A 22,727-nucleotide genomic window follows, 5' to 3' on the forward strand; every position below is an offset into this window, starting at 1 on the left:
GATGTGAATATGGCCTTTGCCCTAAATAAAAAAAATGAAAATGTGAGGTCCCTTTAAAACTGAGGATACCATAATATTGTTTCTTATAATATAAGAGTGAGGAACTCAATTGGCAGTCGCCTAAAGAGACTGCTAGGCGACTGCCAATAAACAATCGCCTAAGGGCTTGTTTGGATTGAGGGGAATGAGGGTAAAATGAAGTTAGGGGAACCATTCACCTCCATTCACCTTGTTTGGGAATACTTAGGAGGTGAAGTTAATTCACCCTAGTTCTCCTTGGTTCACCCCCAAATAGTATAAAATTTGTTACCCCCAAATTAGGGTGTAACCAAGGGGAAGGGAACTCCCTTCCCTTCCCTTCCCTTCTCTCAGTTTCCTTTAGGACCTGTTTGGATTTGTAGGGGGTGAAGGGAAGTTAAGGGAAACAGAGAGAAGGGAAGGGAAGGGAGTTCTCTTCCCCTTGGTTACACCCTAATTTGGGGGGTAACAAATTTTATACTATTAGAGGGTGAACCAAGAGAAACTAGGGTGAATTAACTTCAACTCCTAAGTGTTCCCAAATAAGATGAATGAAGGTGAATGGTTCCCCTAACTTCCTTTCACCCTCATTCCCCTCAATCCAAACAAGCGGTTAACTTCCCTTCACCCCCTACAAATCCAAACAGGCCCTAAAGTAACTAAATTTAGTGGGCTAACTTTGTGTAAAGCACCTTAAATAATTTGATTTTGCACCTATCGGCAATTGTACAAAGATCTATGATTTTCAACGATGACTAGTCTTCATTTGATAAATTAAATAGTGATTGCTTTTTTCCGAGTTTATTGCTACTCTGGAGTCTGGACTACCCATTCTCTATCTTCAATTCTTTTCACCTGCAACATTGCCCATCCTATTAAACAAGGACGTGGACAAATGACATGTACGGATCTACCCATGCCTTGTACAAGCAAATCTCACATCAATAAACTCGTTGGTTTTCTTTTAAGGGCCTGTTCGTTTGTTTTCTAAAATCCAAGAAATGGAAATGGAAATGGTGAAAATCTCAAAACTCACCATTTCCTCCATTTCCATCCCTAAAACTCACCCACAACATCCAATAAAATATTATTTTCATCCAACAACTCATCCACATCATCTAATAAAATATGATTTTCATCTAACCACTCATCCATTACATCTAATAAAATATTATTTTCATCTAACAACTCATCCATCACATCTAATAAAATATTATTTTCATCCAAACATCACTCAACTCATCTCTTCTCATCATTTCAAATCACTCACATCATCCAATAAAATATTATAACAATTCACCTCATCTCATTAACATTTCATTTCTTCATTTTCATCCCAAAAAGTTATGAAAACACTTTTTCTTAATCTTTCTTCACATCACCCAATAATACAATGACAACTCATCTCATCTCATTTCATTTCTTATTTTTAAGAATGAACCGAACAAAAGAAAACAAGAAACTACAGGAAATAGGTTTCTTATAATTCATTTCCTTATTTTTTTTCGCCAACCGAACACTCCAAAACTAGTTTTCTTAAAAAATCTCAAACATCATCCAATAATAAGGTGACAACTAACATCATTTCAATTTTATTTCTTTGATTTCCTTCTTTTTTAGCCAACCAAACACTCCAAAAACAATTCTTCATTTTAATAGTTTTCCATTTCTTTGATTTCCCTCTTTTTTTTTAGGCAAACGAACAGGCCCTAAACGAAGAGACGCTTTGATTGATACACCAAATCCATAAGTCTTTGCATATTTTTTTCAATAAGAATAAACCTCCTCTTGTGTTTTAAACTCCATACATTTATAGGGTATGACAATTTCACAGTGCTCATTTGAAATATTTCTACTTATTCCTACCCCATCTTCCACATCTTGGCCATTAACATTAGCATGAACCAGGGTCTAATCACATTCAAATGAATCAATATTTATAGATCCATGTAAACCAAAGTCCTCCATCACACACCTGACATGAATAATTCAAAACTTTATGATCAATATACATCAATTATAAAATAATAATCAGATTATTAAAAATACAAAAAATATAAAAGAGAGAAATATAAATATATACCTCAAATATGAATTTATCAATTATCTTTTGAGCTTGTCCTCAACGATTGAGCACCAATAAAACAAAAATCAGTAATTAAAGAAAGAGGTAATGTTAGAAGAGAATGAAATAGTAAATAGATTGGAAGAAAGTAAAAGGAGAAGTGATTTTTAGGGCTGGAAGGAAATATAAAGTCTTAGCGCCAATCGGTAAAATATGAGAAAAGAAATTAATTGGATTAGGAGCTGATGAAAACACAAGGATATTGCTGTAAATTAACTTTTGGATTTTTATATCAAAACCATATTTACTTATATCCAAATTGATCTTTACAATCTTTAAAGCATTTTTTAATCAAAACCATGTTTACTTGTATACATCTTCACAATTGACATTGTTTTTACTGTTCACCCCTGGAATGTCCATAATGACCTCACATCTTCTTGTTTCTCCATCTACTTCCTCCCCAAACTCTTACCCTAACCCTAGCCTCCTCATCTTCCTCTTCTCCTTCCCTCCTCAACCTCTCTAGAATCACACCTCAAACACCGCCGCCGCCCCATGACCACCACCTCCCTCCAAGATCCTAACCCTAATCCTAGTTCCCACTTGGAGAGGAATGGAAGAGTGGGAGCTCGGGGAGAAAGAGGGAGAAGGAGAGGGAGGGGGAGGGGAGTTGGGGGAGGAGGGTGAGGAAAGACGAGGAGAAGAGGATGAGGAGGCTAGGATTAGGGTTTGGGAAGGAAGAAGGTGAACGAGAGAATAGAGTTGGGGTAAAATGGTAATTTCTGGCTTTTTTGGGTTAACAGTGAAAAAACTATCAATCGTGATGTATGCAAGTAAAGACGGTTTTAAAAAAAGTTAAATATGGTAAATATCAACTTGGGTATAAATAAAGATGGTTTTGATGTAAAAACAATGAACTTCTTTCCCAACTATATTTGATTCCCATTCCATATCCGCTGCGCAACTGGCAGCCATTGTCCAAAAGTCGTATGTATATATATTTTTATGGTATAGTTATCATTACACCTTTGTTTTTGTTTTGCCATTACCTGCCTCAATCAATAATAAGTGATTAAATTGGTAGCTAGTTCGATTAAAATTAAAACTCGACATGATGCTCACAAACATATAAAATTTTCTCATCCACATGGCACGCGCGCAAATTCAAATACTATAATTTTGCTCTGCTTTAATCTTGAAAGAACGCAAATATTGAATTAGAATCTGAAGTAACCTTACTGGCCACAGTCACTGATATTTAGTAATGTGTCTACATCATTCAACGTTGATATGCTACCAAGAACAAGTCGCAGACGCAAGTTTCAGTCACAATCTTAAAATTATTATCTGCAACTAAAATAGAGGAAATCAATAATTTAGAGGGTCAAGTAGATGCACCTATCACGTGTGATTTGTTATTAGTAAGGACGAGTCATACTGATTTTGTTGACGTTGCATTAGGAGAAATAATTGACATGCATGCATGTAAATTATCAAAGATCTGCAAGCCTCTCTATTACACAATAGGAGAAATCTACTCTATAATGATATATCTACTCTATATGATATTCACACCCTTCATTCCTTGTTTTATCTGGCTCCACATCGTGTATGTATTTTCAGAATTAAATATAACTCCCTATTTAAAAAAGATCGGTCCGTCAAAGTTAGAGCTGAGGTGCCAATATTGAGAATAGAAAGTAAAATTTCAGATATTATTTAGTTAGTGAAATAAAAAGAGGTCATGGGGCTATGTGCAATAACTTTTAAAGTTCAGGGGGTTAAGTCTAATAAAAAAATTGATGGGGGTTTACTGCAACTCCCTCAAAAGTTCATGGAGGTAATTCTGTAATTAACCCTTGCTAATAATTTGGAGAGTGGTAACTGATCTTTTAAAACTGTGGCAAGCTCTCCCCTGTCCATTACTTTCTTAATTAGACATGCATCATCAGAGGTTTTAACACACTGTTAACAAATACCTAACGGATTCCGGCATACTTTATTTAACTTTATTGAAAAGATTAGATGATGGTAGACACATAGTAAATGTTTACGTTTCCGAACATTCTCATCTTTCATGAAGCGCATCTTAATTGGCAAACATATCACCTTTTATATGAATAAATTGTTTTTTCCCCCATGAAACACACCCTAATTGGTTTCAAGACAACTCCAAGTTTCTAGGGGTGGCAATCTAGACCCAAACCCAATAATCTATCCATACCCACCCACAAAATAGTCCACCTATACCCAACCACTTAACAAAGCGGGTCCTAAATGGGTGGGTATTACTTCCCTGCAGCTAACCAGTTCATAACCGGACCCGCCCATTACCCAACCTAATCTGATCCGCCACCACAACCACGTTCTCCTTTCTCCCCTTTCTCAAATGCTCGAGCCCTAGTTCCTCTCTCGCCTCTCAAGCGCTCGATTTCACCTCATCTTTCTCCAATCGAGCCCTAGTTCCTCTCGATCGAGCCCTAGTTTCTCCGATCAACCCTTACCGGGGTCGATTTCACCTCATCTTCCTCTCGATCGAGCCATAGTTCCCCATCGAGCTTCCTCATCTCTCCAGTTGAAATTCAGGCCTTTGATCGAGCTATTACAACATTCAGGTCTTCAATCGAACTAATCACTAGATTTTGAGGTACATTCAGGCCTTCTTTCAATTTTGGGGTTTTTAATCATGTCTCCTTTCAATTTTAGGGTTTCTTGATCAGGCCTTTGATCGAGCTCTGAAGTTTTAATCCGCTGAGCTTGCTGAAGAGAGGTCCTCCTCAGGTTTTATTTTCTAATTTATTTCTCCCTTGTAAAATGTTTTAGTTTCTCAGCTTTGTATTGCATAGGCATGTCAAATAGGTGGTTTTGGTTGGGTCATAAATAGGTGGGCACATTTATGTCACTTGACCATTTATGACCCATTTATAAATGTGTCACTTCTCATCCACTCATTTACTAAATGGGTGGTTCATGGGTGACCCAATAACCCAATTAGTTACGATGCTTTTATTATATATATGTAAGTTTCAGAGATCTACTTGCAAACTTTCAGGGGTTTTCTGTAAACTTGCATGGGGGTTTTGGTAAAATTTCAGGGGGCTTTCTATAAACTTTCAAAGGGTTTTCTACAAACTTGTAGGGTTTTTTGGTAAACTTTCACCAACCGTAAAATCAGTATTAATATTGCTAATAAAATAACCATCCGTACCAGCACAATCACCAACTTTTAAATCGCTACCAATACCCGGTAGATAATACTTTTCCAGCCTGAAACACAATTTCACAGGCGCAAGCACAGGCAGACAAATTATCGACAGAAAAACATCAACCTCAAAAGCTTCCTCAGCTTAAAAAAAGACGTTCTGCATATAATGAAAATCAAAATGTGAAGCGCTAAGATCTCAAGCATTATACACAGCATTACAACTAGTAAACATTATATAGATCAACATATGCTGCAAGAGATTGGTCTTTTTAGTCCATTGTCTATCGAACAATAACCACTATAAGATAAGTTAAAACTGGATGAGAGTGAAAGGGGCGGTTGATCTTAGACTTTTCTTAAACTACTGATCGTTCTCAAACTCATGTATATGATCCAAAAGGTAGTTTGTTGTCATCTCTTCGCTCTTGTTGCAGGCAAAGAACACTTACAGTATAAGAGCTCGAGCAAATCCCATGGCCTCAAGCTGCAACATCACATGCAATTTAAAAGAAATTAGCCTCTATATTAAGCATCCAATTCAACAACAATGTGCTCCAAACAAAGAGATGTATCAGAACACACTAGAGCTCCTGCCAAGAAGAATGTGCTCCAAACAAAGAGATGTATCAGAACACACTAGAGCTCCTGCCAAGAAGCCACTATGTTTGCAAATAAATTAACTAGTTATTCAATGTCAATTTTATCGAACATCCTACTTATGTGCATGAATACCAATACACGTATACGTTAAACTAGATAAAAATATGAATAAATTCGTGTGAAATAGCCTACATTCACTAATACGGAATACGTATAAATGTTAGATAAGCTCAAATAAATACGACAACATTGAAATACATAAATTTTATACGGTATTTGTTTCTGTAGCTAATTTTCCTCTCAGCCAGACGAGCCCTTAGATATATTTTCCATGTATATCTCTCTCCTCCTTGGATGTAATCTAATGAATGCAATTTGAATAGCAAGGCAAAGGACTGAAACCAAGTGCTTAAAAAGTTGGCTCGCACTTATGCTTTCAACATGATGCATGAATTATTATCCACTATTATATAAAATCTTGAGAATTCTACTACTATGAAGGATATGGAAGATTTAAAATGAGGAACTCCTCACACAGACTGTAACCCATAATGCGTGGCTTGGTTTTGGTGGAGATATTGGTGAATTCTCACTCTCCTATTTTTTTCATTTTCAATTGTGTGACTTCAAATTTGAATAGATTCCATATATAATAGATTCCATATATAATAGTCCATGTAATAGTTGGTAAGCTATTGGCTGAACAAAGGAGGAATAACTAATCAGATTAAATACAGATTAATACCTTAATAGATGACAAATCTTCTAACAAGCACTTCACCACCCTCCTTCAGATTCAAAATTTTGAATATCACTAAAATCATGCACCAACAGATGTCCTTCTTCAATATCTTCCAAAGTTGCATTTAGATCATAGGATACAAGTATGTTAGTCTAATATAACACATGTACACCATAAATTTACAGAAGGTAACAAGAAAAAGTAAGCAACTTACAAGGAACCCCATCTAACCAAGAACCAAGGCATATTTGAGCTTCGGCATTTTCCGGAAGAAGACGATTGCGGTACTTATCAAGCACACGACCAGCTATGCTGAAAGCAGATTCAGAGGCCACTGAAGTAATAGGGATACTGAGTATATCACGAGCCATCATGGATAATTGAGGACGCTTCTCAGATTCTACTTTCCAATATTCAAGAACATTCAGTTTCTCATTTTTCTTCCAAGAAAGTATCTTTTCATCTAAATACTCTTCTAATTCAGAATTGGTCCTACTGACTGAAACTACTTGGCTCTCAAACTGTTCAAACTCAAGCATCTCATCATCACGAACATCTCCAAAGGCCTCTTTCGAACTACTACCGGCCATGCATATATCATTTGATGCTCTCTCATATTCTTTGTAAAGAAGCTTTAACTTATCCAAGAGAGTCACCACTTGTGTAGAACCAAGAGGAAAACAAAACTCCACATATTTCACCTTATAACGGGGGTCTAAGATGCATGCAAAGAACAAAATCTTGCTATAACACTTCCAATATTTATTAAACTTTTTCTCCATATCATCACTTGCCATTGATTTTATGTCTTCATCTTCACTTGTCATCTCCTCCTTTATGCATTTTTGTATCTTCCAAACTCCACCAAAATACAAGTTAGAAGTTGGCTATTTACTTCCAGAAAAAAGAGTGCACACTTCATAATAAGGTTTCAAGAACTTTGCTATTTTTTCAGCCTTTACCCATTCTTCAGTTGATGGACAAAATGTAAAATTTGAATCGATTACCTTCAATTGCTCAAATGCCCGACGAAAAGGTAAAACACTCTCCAACATTAAAAAGGTGGAATTCCACCTATTGGACACATCTTGTTGAATTTTCTTTGCACTAACTGAACAAGTTTGTTCGATACACTATGCAAATTTTTTCTTCCTTCCAGGGGGACTCTTTACATATTTAATGCATTCTCTAAACTTGGATAAAGATTTATCAATTATTTTTAAACCATCTTGTACAACAAGATTTAAAATGTGAGCACAACATCGTACATGCAAAAAATCACCATTTGAGACAAAATACTCCTTTAAAGCAGGATGGTTTTTTAAAATCTTCATAAAAGCATCATATACATCTTGTACAACAAGATTTAAAATGTGAGCACAACATCGTACATGCAAAAAATCACCATTTGAGACAACATACTCCTTTAAAGCAGGATGGTCTTTTAAAATCTTCATAAAAGCATCATTATATGATGCATTATCCAATGTAACAGTGAAAATTCTTTTTTCTATGCCCCACTCCTTCAGTAAATGAAATAGCTTCTCTACTAAAATTGCCCCACTATATGGGGGGTGAAACATGAGACAAAGCTAATATTTTGTTTTGCAAGATCCATTGCTCATCAATGTAATGTGCAGTAAGAGACATGTAGTAATCTGATGTTGAAGAGGTCCACAAGTCTATAGTTAGACTGATTCTGCTAGGAACTAGCTTCAAAGTTTGTTTAAGAATTCTTTTTTCTTTCTGGTACAACTTAAGCAAGCTTTAGTGGTGTTCCTTGAGATATGCTTGACTTCAGGATTTAAAAATGTATGTAATTTGCGTATCCCTCGATGTTCCACAAAACAGAACGAATAACCATGCAATGCAATGACCCTAGCCAACATTTCTCTGTAATTATCTTGATCTAATGGCATGGTTTTCCACGATGAATCAGCCTCATCTATATCCCGTTTTGGGCAAGAATGAATATGCCTCAACATATTTGTGGTACCATAACCACTAACATAAACTTGGTCATATTTCTTGCACTGAACTTTAGCTTTTCCATCACTATCAACAGGCAACCCAGTAAAATACTCCCAAACTTTTGATTTTGCTATTCTTTTACGTATAGATATAGTTTCATTACCAGATTCACTACCATCATCGCATGCAGTAAATTCATTCAAAGACATAGTAGCCGAAACAAGAAAAATAACTTTTAAATATCAAAACAAATGTCAAAAGTTAATAAAATAGCTTCATATATATTAAATAACTAATGCGGCAAACACTAGCTTCAGATTTCTAAAATGCACCAACAAAAAGGAAACTTTGCATAGTAATCTTCCGACCCAAAAATCCGTCAAGCCAAATAATCACAACTTGGATGCAGCCTACATGTATACTTTTTTTTTTTTGTGCAACAACGTGAAGTAACTTGAGGCACATTGTTAAAAAGAATTATGATATATATTTCTAAGTCTGTTCTACACAAGTTCAGGGCACCTATATGCGAACACATTAGACTTAGGCTTGCAATTTTGATCCTTTCCTTACATTTGTAGGCTTGCAATTATTGGTGTCAGATAAATTTGTGAGCAGCATAAATTATATAAAAGAGGCAAAGATTGGTGAAATTGTCAAAAAATGGTCGCATGCTTTCAAAAAATGATCATACCTTTAGAAGAATAAACTGTTTGAGTGTACTTTATTTGGTGCCTGGTTATCAAATTTTGATCAGCTTTTGGGTAACTGGTGCATTCTTCAGAAGGAAGCGTATGTTTTCTTTTGTTGTAGTTGTATATGTGAGTGGTGAGCCTTGATGTACCAATAGGCATTGATGTACTATATTGGCTGTGATTCATTTTGGTTTGATATATGATGACATTTTTTATTGTGAAGAAACATTGTGTACATGGATTAAAAACCCAAACTTACAGAGTAATCTAATTAAAATATTTACAGTTTAATCAATTTTCCAAACACTTATTCAAACAATTATATAGACCTATTAAGTAGACAACATATCGCAATAATCAACTAAACCAACTAAGTAAACTAAATTGACGAAACCCGTGACTTCAATAGAGCTATATATCGTCACCTCTAAATTTTAGAAACTATAGTACATGAATCGTAAACAAAATTACATCAAAAATAAGTAACTGAATGCTATTTTTGCAAAATAACTAATGCAGATGTACTGTTTGACAAATTGCCGTAGTGAGGAAATGCAATACGAAGCTGAGTAACTAAAACATTTTACAAGAGAGAAATAAACTAGAAAATAAAACCTGAGGAGGACGTCTCTTCAGCGAGCTCAGCGGATTAAAACTTCAGAGCTCGATCAAAGGCCTGATCAAGAAACCGAGGACGTCTCTTCAGCGAGCTCAGCGGATTAAAACTTCAGAGCTCGATCAAAGGCCTGATCAAGAAACCCTAAAATTGAAAGGAGACAGGATTAAGGATTAAAACTTCAGAGCTCGATCAAAGGCCTGATCAAGAAACCCTAAAATTGAAAGGAGACAGGATTAAAAACCCCAAAATTGAAAGAAGGCCTGAATGTACCTCAAAATCCAGTGATTAGTTCGATTGAAGACCTGAATGTTGTAATAGCTCGATCAAATGCCTGAATTTCAACAGGAGAGAGATGAGGAAGCTCGATGGGGAACTATGGCTCGATCAAGAGGAAGATGAGTTGAAATCGACCCCGGGAAGGGTCGATCGGAGAAACTAGGGCTCGATCGAGAGGAACTAGGGCTCGATCGGAGAAAGATGAGGTGAAATCGAGTGCTTGAGAGGCGAGAGAGGAACTAGGGCTCGAGCATTTGAGAAAGGGGAGAAAGGAGAACGTGGTTGTGGTGGCGGATCAGATTGGGTTGGGCAATGGGCGGGTCCGGTTATGAACTGTTTAGCTGCAGGGGAGTAATACCCACCCATTTAGGACCCGCTTTGTTAAGTGGTTGGGTATAGGTAGACTATTTTGTGGGTGGGTATGGATAGATTATTGGGTTTGGGTCTAGATTGCCACCCCTAGACTATTGTATTTCCTCACTGCGACAATTTGTCAAACAGTACATCTGCATTAGTTATTTTGCAAAAATAGCATTCAGTTACTTATTTTTGATGTAATTTTGTTTACGATTCATGTACTGTAGTTTCTAAAATTTAGAGGTGACGATATATAGCTCTATTGAAGTCACGAGTTTCGTCAATTTAGTTAACTTAGTTGGTTTAGTTGATTATTGTGATATGTTGTCTACTTAATAGGTCTATATAATTGTTTGAATAAGTGTTTGGAAAATTGATTAAACTGTAAATATTTTAATTAGATTACTCTGTAAGTTTGGGTTTTTAATCCATGTACACAATGTTTCTTCACAACAAAAAAAGTCATCATATATCAAACCAAAATGAATCACAGCCAATATAGTGCATCAATGCCTATTGGTACATCAGGGCTCACCACTCACATATACAACTACAACAAAAGAAAACTTACGCTTCCTTCTGAAGAGATGCACCAGTTACCCAAAAGCTGATCAAAATTTGATAACCAGGCACCAAATAAAGTACACTCAAACAGTTTATTCTTCTAAAGGTATGATCATTTTTTGAAAGCATGCGACCATTTTTTGACAATTTCACCAATCTTTGCCTCTTTTATATAATTTATGCTGCTCACAAATTTATCTGACACCAATAATTGCAAGCCTACAAATGTAAGGAAAGGATCAAAATTGCAAGCCTAAGTCTAATGTGTTCGCATATAGGTGCCCTGAACTTGTGTAGAACAGACTTAGAAATATATATCATAATTCTTTTTAACAATGTGCCTCAAGTTACTTCACGTTGTTGCACAAAAAAAAAGTATACATGTAGGTTGCATCCAAGTTGTGATTATTTGGCTTGACGGATTTTTGGGTCGGAAGATTACTATGCAAAGTTTCCTTTTTGTTGGTGCATTTTAGAAATCTGAAGCTAGTGTTTGCTGCATGTATTAACTTTTGATAGTGTATAGAAATCTGAAGCCAGTGTTTCCTTTTATAGTGCATTTTATCAACTTTTGACATTTGTTTTGATATTTAAAAGTTATTTTTCTTGTTTCGGCTACTATGTCTTTGAATGAATTTACTGCATGCGATGATGGTAGTGAATCTGGTAATGAAACTATATCTATACGTAAAAGAATAGCAAAATCAAAAGTTTGGGAGTATTTTACTGAGTTGCCTGTTGATAGTGATGGAAAAGCTAAAGTTCAGTGCAAGAAATGTGACCAAGTTTATGTTAGTGGTTATGGTACCACAAATATGTTGAGGCATATTCATTCTTGCCCAAAACGGGATATAGATGAGGCTGTTTCATCGTGGAAAACCATGCCATTAGATCAAGATAATTACAGAGAAATGTTGGCTAGGGTCATTGCATTGCATGGTTATTCATTCTGTTTTGTGGAACATCGAGGGATACGCAAATTACATACATTTTTAAATCCTGAAGTCAAGCATATCTCAAGGAACACCACTAAAGCTTGCTTAAGTTGTACCAGAAAGAAAAAAGAATTCTTAAACAAACTTTGAAGCTAGTTCCTAGCAGAATCAGTCTAACTACAGACTTGTGGACCTCTTCAACATCAGATTACTACATGTCTCTTACTGCACATTACATTGATGAGCAATGGATCTTGCAAAACAAAATATTAGCTTTGTCTCATGTTTCACCCCCATATAGTGGGGCAATTTTAGTAGAGAAGCTATTTCATTTACTGAAGGAGTGGGGCATAGAAAAAATAATTTTCACTGTTACATTGGATAATGCATCATATAATGATGCTTTTATGAAGATTTTAAAAGACCATCCTGCTTTAAAGGAGCATTTTGTCTCAAATGGTGATTTTTTACATGTACGATGTTGTGCTCACATTTTAAATCTTGTTGTACAATATGGTTTAAAAATAATTGATAAATCTTTATCCAAGTTTAGAGAATGCATTAAATATGTAAAGAGTCCCCCTGGAAGGAAGAAAAAATTTGTAGAGTGTATCGAACAAACTTGTTCAGTTAGTGCAAAGAAAATTCAACAAGATGTGTCCAATAGGTGGAATTCCACCTTTTTAATGTTGGAGAGTGTTTTACCTTTTCGTCGGGCATTTGAGCAATTGAAGGTAATCGATTCAAATTTTACATTTTGTCCATCAACTGAAGAATGGGTAAAAGGCTGAAAAAATAGCAAAGTTCTTGAAACCTTATTATGAAGTGTGCACTCTTTTTTCTGGAAGTAAATAGCCAACTTCTAACTTGTATTTTGGTGGAGTTTGGAAGATACAAAAATGCATAAAGGAGGAGATGACAAGTGAAGATGAAGACATAAAATCAATGGCATGTGATGATATGGAGAAAAAGGTTAATAAATATTGGAAGTGTTATAGCAAGATTTTGTCATTTGCATGCATCTTAGACCCCCGTTATAAGGTGAAATATGTGGAGTTTTGTTTTCCTCTTGGTTCTACTCAAGTGGTGACTCTCTTGGATAAGTTAAACTTCTTTACAAAGAATATGAGAGAGCATCAAATGATATATGCATGACCGGTAGTAGTTCGGAAGAGGCCTTTGGAGATGTTCGTGATGATGAGATGCTTGAGTTTGAACAGTTTGAGAGCCAAGTAGTTTCAGTCAGTAGAACCAAGTCTGAATTAGAAGAGTATTTAGATGAAAAGATACTTTCTTGGAAAAAAATGAGAATCTGAATGTTCTTGTCTGAATTAGAAGAGTATTTAGATGAAAAGATACTTTCTTGGAAAAAAATGAGAATCTGAATGTTCTTGAATATTGGAAAGTAGAATCTGAGAAGCGTCCTCAATTATCCATGATGGCTCGTGATATACTCAGTATCCCTATTACTTCAGTGGCCTCTGAATCTGCTTTCAGCATAGCTGGTCGTGTGCTTGATAAGTACCGCAATCGTCTTCTTCCGGAAAATGCCGAAGCTCAAATATGCCTTGGTTCTTGGTTAGATGGGGTTCCTTGTAAGTTGCTTACTTTTTCTTGTTACCTTCTGTAAATTTATGGTGTACATGTGTTATATTAGACTAACATAGTTGTATCCTATGATCTAAATGCAGCTTTGGAAGATATTGAAGAAGGACATCTGTTGGTGCATGATTTTAGTGATATTCAAAATTTTGAATCTGAAGGAGGGTGGTGAAGTGCTTGTTAGAAGATTTGTCATCTATTAAGGTATTAATCGTGCTTGTTAGAAGATTTGTCATCTATTAAGGTATTAATCTGTATTTAATCTGATTAGTTATTCCTCCTCCTTTGTTCAGTCAATAGCTTACCAACTATTACATGGACTATTATATATGGAATCTATTATATATGGAATCTATTCAAATTTGAAGTCACACAATTGAAAATGAAAAAAATAGGAGAGTGAGAATTCACCAATATCTCCACCAAAACCAAGCCACGCATTATGGGTTACAGTCTGTATGAGGAGTTCCTCATTTTAAATCTTCCATATCCTTCATAGTAGTAGAATTCTCAAGATTTTATATAATAGTGGATAATAATTCATGCATCATGTTGAAAGCATAAGTGCGAGCCAACTTTTTAAGCACTTGGTTTCAGTCCTTTGCCTTGCTATTCAAATTGCATTCATTAGATTACATCCAAGGAGGAGAGAGATATACATGGAAAATATATCTAAGGGCTCGTCTGGCTGAGAGGAAAATTAGCTACAGAAACAAATACCGTATAAAATTTATGTATTTCAATGTTGTCGTATTTATTTGAGCTTATCTAACATTTATTCGTATTCCGTATTAGTGAATGTAGGCTATTTCACACGAATTTATTCATATTTTTATCTAGTTTAACGTATACGTGTACTGGTATTCATGCACATAAGTAGGATGTTCGATAAAATTGACATTGAATAATTAGTTAATTTATTTGCAAACATAGTGTCTTCTTGGCAGGAGCTCTAGTGTGTTCTGATACATCTCTTTGTTTGGAGCACATTGTTGTTGAATTGGATGCTTAATATAGAGGCTAATTTCTTTTAAATTGCATGTGATGTTGCAGCTTGAGGCCATGGGATTTGCTCGAGCTCTTATACTGCAAGTGTTCTTTGCCTGCAACAAGAGCGAAGAGATGACAGCAAACTACCTTTTGGATCATATACATGAGTTTGAGAACGATCAATAGTTTAAGAAAAGTCTAAGATCAACCGCCCCTTTCACTCTCATCCAGTTTTAACTTATCTTGTAGTGGTTATTGTTCGATAGACAATGGACTAAAAAGACCAATCTCTTGCAGCATATGTTGATCTATATAATGTTTACTAGTCGTAATGTTGTGTATAATACTTGGGATCTTAGCGCTTCACATTTTGATTTTCGTTATATGCAGAACGTCTTTTTTTAAGCTGAGGAAGCTTTTGAGGTTGATGTTTTTCTGTCGATAATTTGTCTGCCTGTGCTTGCGCCTGTGAAATTGGGTTTCAGGCTGGAAAAGTATTATCTACCGGGTATTGGTAGCGATTTAAAAGTTGGTGATTGTGCTGGTACGATGGTTATTTTATTAGCAATATTAATACTGATTTTACTATTGGTGAAAGTTTACCAAAAAACCCTACAAGTTTGTAGAAAACCCCTTGAAAGTTTATAAAAACCCCCCTGAAATTTTACCAAAACCCCCCTGCAAGTTCACAGAAAACCCCTGAAAGTTTGCAAGTAGATCCCTGAAACTTACATATATATAAAAGCATCGTAACTAAATGGGTTATTGGGTCACCCATAAACCACTCATTTAGTAAATGGGTGGATGAGAAGTAACCCATTTATAAATGGGTCATAAATGGTCAAGTGGTCATAAATGTGACCACCCATTTACGACCCAACCAAACCCAACCAAAACCACCCATTTGACATGCCTACAAGTTTCAGATGAAACTAAGGTGAAAGTCTGTTCAGCCAGAGCTGCAGCAAAATTGGAGTGATCTAGTTCCAGTGAAAACCATAACATCCAATCCTAGCATCATAAGGAGAGACTATTCTGCAAGCCTGATCCTAAGCTTGAGTACAAGACTGATGATGACGAACCCCCAACTTATGTATAACAAACCCAAGTAAAGACCGAAGTTGAGCTTCAGCCTTCAGGCACATTGCGAGATGTCTATCTTCATACTATATAAAATAGCACGAAATATCACAATAGTCTATCATATATAAGGAAAAAAAAAACCTCAACGCAAACTAGGGAACGAATGTCCATCTTTGAAGACTAGGTGATGATGCTTCCGGTAAACATTCTAGTTTGATTTCTAATTTTCACAGTTATATTTCTCAGGGAGATGCACAGAATGAATTACGTGTGTTTATTCGAGGTGCCGTGCTCAGAAAAAAAAGCACTAGTGTGTTAAGTCTAGAAAAGCCAAAAAAGCACACCAGATAGAATTTAAGGAGACTCTAGTTGGAAAAATGACAAGGTGCCACTCATAATCCATTAAAGCTGAATCCCCCAAGCGCCAGTCAATAATACTGTCAGATACAGGATTTAAACCTGGGAGGGAAAGTAGAAAGTGGAAAATAGGTATACATATGAACCTTGTTGAATCGGGTCAAATCAAATATCCAAAGGAGTATAAAAACAAGAATCATCCCTTTTTATATACCGCTGAAGTACAATTATCTTTATGCAACCAAACCATCATTCAAATCTCTTTATTATCGTTTTTATAGGAAATTATCTTTCAGAGTCTAGACTCGTCATTTAAATGATAACTAGGAATATTCCAAATGTTGCCTGAGCAAAATGATTAGCTGGCCAACAACCAAAAGCATCCCTTATTTCATCACTAATATTTTAACATCATTCCTCAATTGGACCTCTTCTATAGTCTCAACACTTTACAGTTTGTTTAGTGCATCTACAACATATCTAAGTCCTGAAGACTCTCAACAAATATCAATATATTCCCACCACTTTCTACAACCAGTGATGCTTCACCAAACTAACTAATTTGGAAGTCTGGGCATAGCTAAATATTTCTAGACTTCTTCATTTATATTGTAGATCCCAGGCATAAGAACCATCGATACAGGTTCTATATATGCTTATATGATCCTTTCCATTCATAATATTGAATGTTCTTCAACTTGAGCTTTTCAATTCAAGTATCATTAACCAAAAGCTTGCGTATCCATCCGTACTGGTTCATAAGTAGACGCAGATTCATCAGCTGAGGGGCTGAAGACCCCAAATGAGTAATGACTCACAATCAAATGGAGTTTATGCTTAGATCATACGCTTAATTTTGGATGTCAGCATTACAATGTTTCACCGCTATTCACTGTAATACATGGAATTTAGTCTATGTATCAGTTGTGTCATCTCGCAAAGAATGACTACTGATGATGTCAAAATGGACATGGGCGAACACACATGAATGTCACTTTATCGCTTGTTTGATTTATCATTTAGCAAATGAAGACTTTTATGGGTTTAAGAACATTAAGTTTATTGTCGATCAGGCCTTCGGTTGTATTTGCTTGGACATGCTTCACTCCTAGCTGAAAAACACCATAAGCATGTAACATAATCTGTAACATAACCTCAACGGAATAATCCCGACCAGAGCATATCTAAGCTTCAGAATTGACAATGCTCTCTCATACCATAAACTAAGGTTTTAGGAGGTCAGAATCTTCCTCTAAACATCCTGTTACACCTGTTGCTAGATTTGGAGATGGCGAAGGTTCACAAAGTACATAGTGGTCCTCAAACTTCTAGAAAACATGAGGGACTGCCAAAAGCACATCACAATCTTAGGGAAACTTTTCGGTGTACTGAAATGAGCCTAGAAAATTGTTAATAATTCTCCCTTCCTCCTTGTCCCTCTTAGAAACATAGGTGCACCAATGTTTTCTTCTTTGCCCACAAAATACTACCCATTTCTTATTTCTAACTTTGTAAATTTAACTTACTTAAAAAGAATTTTACATGAGAATATGAACAAATGGTCAAAACTTTAAAAGTTCATTTCGAAGTTTCAGATGAATATTTGCATGTCTATTTAAATTTCGGAACAACCAAATCAGCGTAAATGGAGATTAAAATAGGAACTCCGTATGATAGCTTGTATATATCACACTCATATCTGAAAAGGTAAATTTCAGTAAACCCCCAATAACTTTAGGTGTTTGGCACTTAAACTAAAAATTTTCGAACTCTCACTAAACCCTCCGTAACTTTGGGAATTCCAGAAACGCCCAGTATGTCTCCCCCTTTTTTTCATTTCATTTCATTTAACCCCCAATGACTATTTTGTGACATTTATGTGATGAAAGTATTTTCACTGTAGACCCAAACCAATTTTTTATTACCAAAATCGACCGATTTTTTTTTAATTACCAAAATCGACCTGTTTTATGCCACGTAGGCGTAATCCAGTTTCCTAATTAGTCGGGGTTGCCAACCCCGACTGTTTAGGAGTTGTTAAACCGGGTTTTAAGGCTTCTAATCGGGGTTTAACAACTAAATTAGGAAACTGGATTAAGCCTACGTGGCATAAAACGGGTCGATTTTGGTAATTAGAAAAAAAATCGGTCGATTTTGGTAATTAAAATTCCGTTTGGGTCTACAGTGAAAATTTGTTCTTTATGGGATATTCTCTGTTTAGGAACTCAAAATATGGACTGTCGCCATTATTTGGGTTAAGTAAAAGAGGGAGGAAAAGAAAAGAAGAAAAGGTTAAAAAAACGTTTTGAGGGTTTCTGGAATCCCCAGAGTTATTGGGGATTCAGTAAGATTTCAGAACTTCTGGTGTTTAAGTGTGAAGTGCCCCTGGGGTTTAGTGAAATTTATCCGATCAAAAACTTCATATATCAAATACACACATTCAAAATTTTCATAAGAACCAAATACCTCTTCCTCATTCTCCTTCCAGCAATCAAGAAGCCGAGCTCACAGCGCCGCTCTTGAGCAGTTTATCGACATACTTGCCGAGTATATCCACCTCCAAATTAACCTTATCCCCGACCTTCTTCGTTGGGATCACCACCTTCATCTGAGTATAAGCCACCAGCATGAAATCGAAACACCCCTCCTCCTCGTAAACCCCAACCACCGTCAAGCTCGCTCCGTCCACCGTTATGAACCCTTTCGGCACGATGTACCTCATCACATCGGCCGACTCAACCCTCACCTTCACCCACAGCGAATCCCCCTCAGGCCTCACCGACACGATCTCCCCCGTGCAGTCCACGTGCCCCTGGACGAAGTGGCCCCCCATTCGGGAGACTGGCTGCAGGGCCCGCTCGAGGTTGACGGGGGAGCCGGGGCCGAGGTCGGAGAGAGAGGTCCTGCTGAGGGTTTCGGGGGAGAGGCCGACGGAGAATTGGGAGGAAGCGAGGTCGAACTGGGACACGGTGAGGCACGTGCCGTTGACGGCGATGGAGTCGCCGAGACTGACGCCGCCGAGCACGGTCCTGGCGGAGATCTTGAGCTCGATGCCGTCGCCGGAGGGGGTGGGGCCCAGGTGGCGGATCTGGCCCATCTCTTCGACGATTCCGGTGAAGAGGGATCTGACGGTAAGGGAAGCGGGCTTGCATCTGAGACGGTGGGGTGCTCGTCGGGAGAGGGAGGGGGTTAGGGTTTCGAGAGGGGAGAAGGATTTGGGAGTGAAAGCGGACGACAGCATGTTGAATTTGAGGAGAGGCGACGACGATCTTGCATAGGGCGCAGAATCAGAGGGAATAGGGAATTTGACACGCAATATTAAAAAAAAAATTGACACGCAAAATAAAATAAAAATAAATTATTGAAGCACAAATACATAAAAAAATTAAAAGGTCCCACCGAGACTTGAACTCGGGTTACTGGATTCAGAGTCCAATGTCCTAACCGCTAGACCATGGGACCTGATGGCTCATTAATGAAGCATTCTTTTATAGTCTAAGGGCCTGTTTGGTTCACCAATGACTAGGAATAGGATTAGGAATCCTATTTAATTTATGGATTCCAACCTAATCCATAAAAATTTTATAGACAAGTTTGAGTTTTATGGAATCCCACTTTTTTTGGCTTTAATGTTTGTTTCACCCAAAGGATTAGTAATCCCACTTTTATAGAATTGTTCCAATTCCTAATACCATGTTTGGTTCAAGGAGTCAATTTTTTTTGGGATCGTCACTGTAGCAACGGAAATAACCCCCAAAAAACAGATTTTCAAGCATCAACCACTGTAGCAACGGCTATTTAAGCCCCCAAATGCTTATTTCCAGCAAAAGACACTGTAACAACATTTAAATTTCACTGTAGCAACGGTAATAAGCCCAAAAACCAGAATTTTCAAGCATCAAACACTGTAGCAACGGTTGTTTCTTAGGAATCACTGTAGCAACGGCTATTTCAGGGGTATGGTGTCTATAAATACACCTTGAGGCCTCACATATAATCACATCTTTCTCATTTTTCAACCCAAAAAAAATTCCCAAGCTCTTCAATTTGCTGTAGGATGATATCAGAAGGGTGCTGGCATAATTATGAAGTTTATTGCGACTGCAATATCCGAACACCGATGAAAGTGTGCAAGAATGGAAAAAATAAGGGTAGGTGTTATTGGGGGTGTGCAAAATTCCCAAATAAAGAATGCAATTTTTTCGAATGGGCTGAAGAAAGAGGAGAGTCATCAAGCACCCAAGGAAGCCAATATGTCAAAGAAAATAGGTACGGAGATAAATATATCTTGCAATCAAAGAAGCTGAAGAAAGAATTGAGACTTGTCGAAAATCAACTACTAGCTTGGAAAATTTCGGCAATTTTCTTAGCAATTTTTTGTGTTATTTTAATTATTACAAACTTCATGTCATGTACTTGTAATTGCAAAAACTATTGAGGATGTAATGAAAACTGTTGTTTGACTTGGGTACAAATTCTAATTGATATTGTATGGCTCAGTAATAGATCAACTTGTCATCATTGATTGCCCCACCTATAACTTACATGTTTATTACAGATTGCATTATAAGGATGAATTGCCTCGCCTAGACATTGTTAATTCAATGTAGGCTGCAATGTCATCCCCTTTTGCCTCATCTGGATAGAATAAACAATGTAAGTTAGATTGCATTCTCAGTAAACGCTGATCATCATCATTGCCAAATATCAAGTGCAAGGAGCTACACAAGCTGAAAACCAAACCGCAAATTAATCCACAGGCAAGGAAAACCAAAACAGCTCCCACAAAGCAGCAATCCCCATTACAGGAGCTACACAAGCTCTGAACAAAACAGAAACAAACCCAGGGGTCAAGAGCTACACAAGCTCAGAACCAAAAAACAACAAACCCAGCAGCAAGGAGGTAGACAACCTACAACGAAAACAGCAACAACCCAGGGGTCAAGAGCTACACAAGCTCAAAAGAAAAAAGCAACAAACCCAACAGCAAAGGAGGTAAACAACCTCTGTCAAAAACAGCAACAAACCCAAGTCACAGGAGACAAACAAGCTCAGCACAAAACAGGCACAAACCCACCCAGCAAGGAGCTACACAAGCTCTGAACAAAACTTAATCAAACCAAGGGTCAAGAGCTACACAAGCTCTGAACAAAACATAAACAAACCCAGGGGTCAAGAGCTACACAAGCTCAGAAGAAAAAAGCAACAAACCCAACAGCAAGGAGGTAAACAACCTATGTCAAAAACAGCAACAAACCCAAGTCACAGGAGACAAACAAGCTCAGCACAAAACAGGCACAAACCCACCCAGCAAGGAGCTAAACAAGCTCTGAACAAAACAGAAACAAACCAAGGGTCAAGAGCTACACAAGCTCTGAACAAAACATAAACAAACCCAGGGGTCAAGAGCTACACAAGCTCAGAAGAAAAAAGCAACAAACCCAACAGTAGCAGCAAAGGCAAGGAAAACCAGCAGCAGCAGCAAATGCTGCACAAAGCAACCAGCAAGCTCTGAACAAAACATAAACAAACCCCGGGGGCCAAGAGGTACACAAGCTCTGGACAAAACAGAAACAAACCCAGGGGTCAAGAGCTACACAAGCTCAGAAGAAAAAAGCAACAAACCCAACAGTAGCAGCAAAGGCAAGGAAAACCAGCAGCAGCAGCAAATGCTGCACAAAGCAACCAGCAACTCATGCTGCTGCAGAAAACTCAAAACAGGCACAAACCAGCAACCAGCAGCAGCATGAGTTGTAGAAAGCTCAAAACATGAGCTCACCCAAACATTTCAAGTATCAGCATGAGCTGCAGAAAGCTTACCTGATATCAAAATATAATCGGAAAATTCAAAGAAATCAATGATCATTCCACGACCTTACCTGCAACAAAGATTGCAAATATACCAATTCATCAATCCCACACCGACATAGATGTTCTTCAGAATGAAAATACAAATTGCAACATTAATAGTTTGCAATAAACACAACAATATCCAGAACGTAATATAATCGAAACCCAAGTAACTAGCTATCCGGCCAACCTTGGTCGTTAACTAATTTTGTGATGTACCTCTGTTGACCTTCCTTAGATTTAATGAAAAACCTCCTAGCTTCACGTTCATTGTCATATAAATGGTCTAAAACCCTATCGAGGAACTCCTCGGAATATTCAGACCTATGTTCCTTCAACGCTGTGGCCAACTGCTCAGTCCAGTGTATAACGTGTTGATTCCTCATTGACTGAGACATGGACTCAACAAAGGCACACATCATTTCCTCTTCACGATTAAATTTTCTGGTTTTTTTGCTAGATGATGAAGTCGTGTTGTCTTTACTCTTAGTCTTATATCTAGTGGGTTGTGATTGGTTAACAGCACCAGAACGTGGTTGGTTGCAAGCATCAGACTGTGGTTCAGCTTCACTCTCCTCTAGAATCTCGCAATCATCATCGGGAATAGGTATGGACCTACTAGACCCAATGTTAGCGTACACGGGTCTAACAAAATCACCCTTGGCTTGATCATCACCCATGATAACTTGTAAATTTTTGAAGTGAGGAAGGGGTTTGTTTATGTATGCTTTGTACTTAGAATTGGATTTGTCCTGCAATAATAAATACTTATAAATCCAGAGAATCAAATGTATT

The 22,727-nt window shown here is 37.2% G+C and overlaps 2 protein-coding genes, 1 long non-coding RNA gene and 1 other non-coding gene across 10 annotated transcripts; 1 reads left to right on the forward strand and 3 right to left on the reverse strand.

Moving 5' to 3' along the window:
* Positions 1–19,407, reverse strand: LOC109840019 (riboflavin synthase-like). 7 transcript variants are annotated; one of them, XR_002246777.1, is made up of 3 exons: positions 18,549–19,407; positions 2,102–2,133; positions 1,749–1,993 (listed from the first exon to the last, which is right to left on the reverse strand). XR_002246777.1 is itself a non-coding variant. In XM_020408512.1 (3 exons), exon 1 carries the CDS (start codon positions 19,321–19,323, stop codon positions 18,574–18,576), a length of 750 nt encoding a protein of 249 aa, XP_020264101.1. In that variant the 5' UTR covers positions 19,324–19,407; the 3' UTR covers positions 1,749–1,993; positions 2,102–2,125; positions 18,549–18,573. The 7 variants fall into 7 exon arrangements, 5 of the variants coding, with proteins under 5 accessions (XP_020264105.1, XP_020264101.1, XP_020264100.1 ...); XR_002246778.1 differs by having other exon boundaries at positions 2,102–2,139; XM_020408512.1 differs by having other exon boundaries at positions 2,102–2,125.
* On the reverse strand, positions 5,432–8,825 carry LOC109840020 (zinc finger BED domain-containing protein RICESLEEPER 2-like). Its single transcript, XM_020408517.1, has 3 exons — positions 6,848–8,825; positions 6,637–6,742; positions 5,432–5,775 (listed from the first exon to the last, which is right to left on the reverse strand). Exons 1-2 carry the CDS (start codon positions 7,458–7,460, stop codon positions 6,669–6,671), a joined length of 687 nt encoding a protein of 228 aa, XP_020264106.1. The 5' UTR covers positions 7,461–8,825; the 3' UTR covers positions 5,432–5,775; positions 6,637–6,668.
* Positions 13,399–15,148, forward strand: LOC109840021. The gene is made up of 3 exons (XR_002246779.1): positions 13,399–13,645; positions 13,742–13,856; positions 14,706–15,148. It is a non-coding gene; the product is annotated as an uncharacterized LOC109840021 (long non-coding RNA).
* On the reverse strand, positions 19,473–19,544 carry TRNAQ-CUG. Its single transcript has one exon. It is a non-coding gene; the product is annotated as a tRNA-Gln (tRNA).

The sequence above is a fragment of the Asparagus officinalis genome, chromosome 5 (genome assembly GCF_001876935.1).
Source record: "Asparagus officinalis chromosome 5, Aspof.V1, whole genome shotgun sequence".
NCBI lineage: Eukaryota > Viridiplantae > Streptophyta > Magnoliopsida > Asparagales > Asparagaceae > Asparagus > Asparagus officinalis.

Coding starts and splice junctions, on each gene's coding strand:
- LOC109840019 (XM_020408516.1), bottom strand. CDS start 19,323: ATGCTGTCGTCCGCTTTCACTCCCAAATCCTTCTCCCCTCTCGAAACC.
- LOC109840020 (XM_020408517.1), bottom strand. CDS start 7,460: ATGACAAGTGAAGATGAAGACATAAAATCAATGGCAAGTGATGATATG. Junction 6,743..6,847: donor TTGGTTAGATGGGGTTCCTT/GTAAGTTGCTTA, acceptor CAACTTTGGAAG/ATATTGAAGAAGGACATCTG.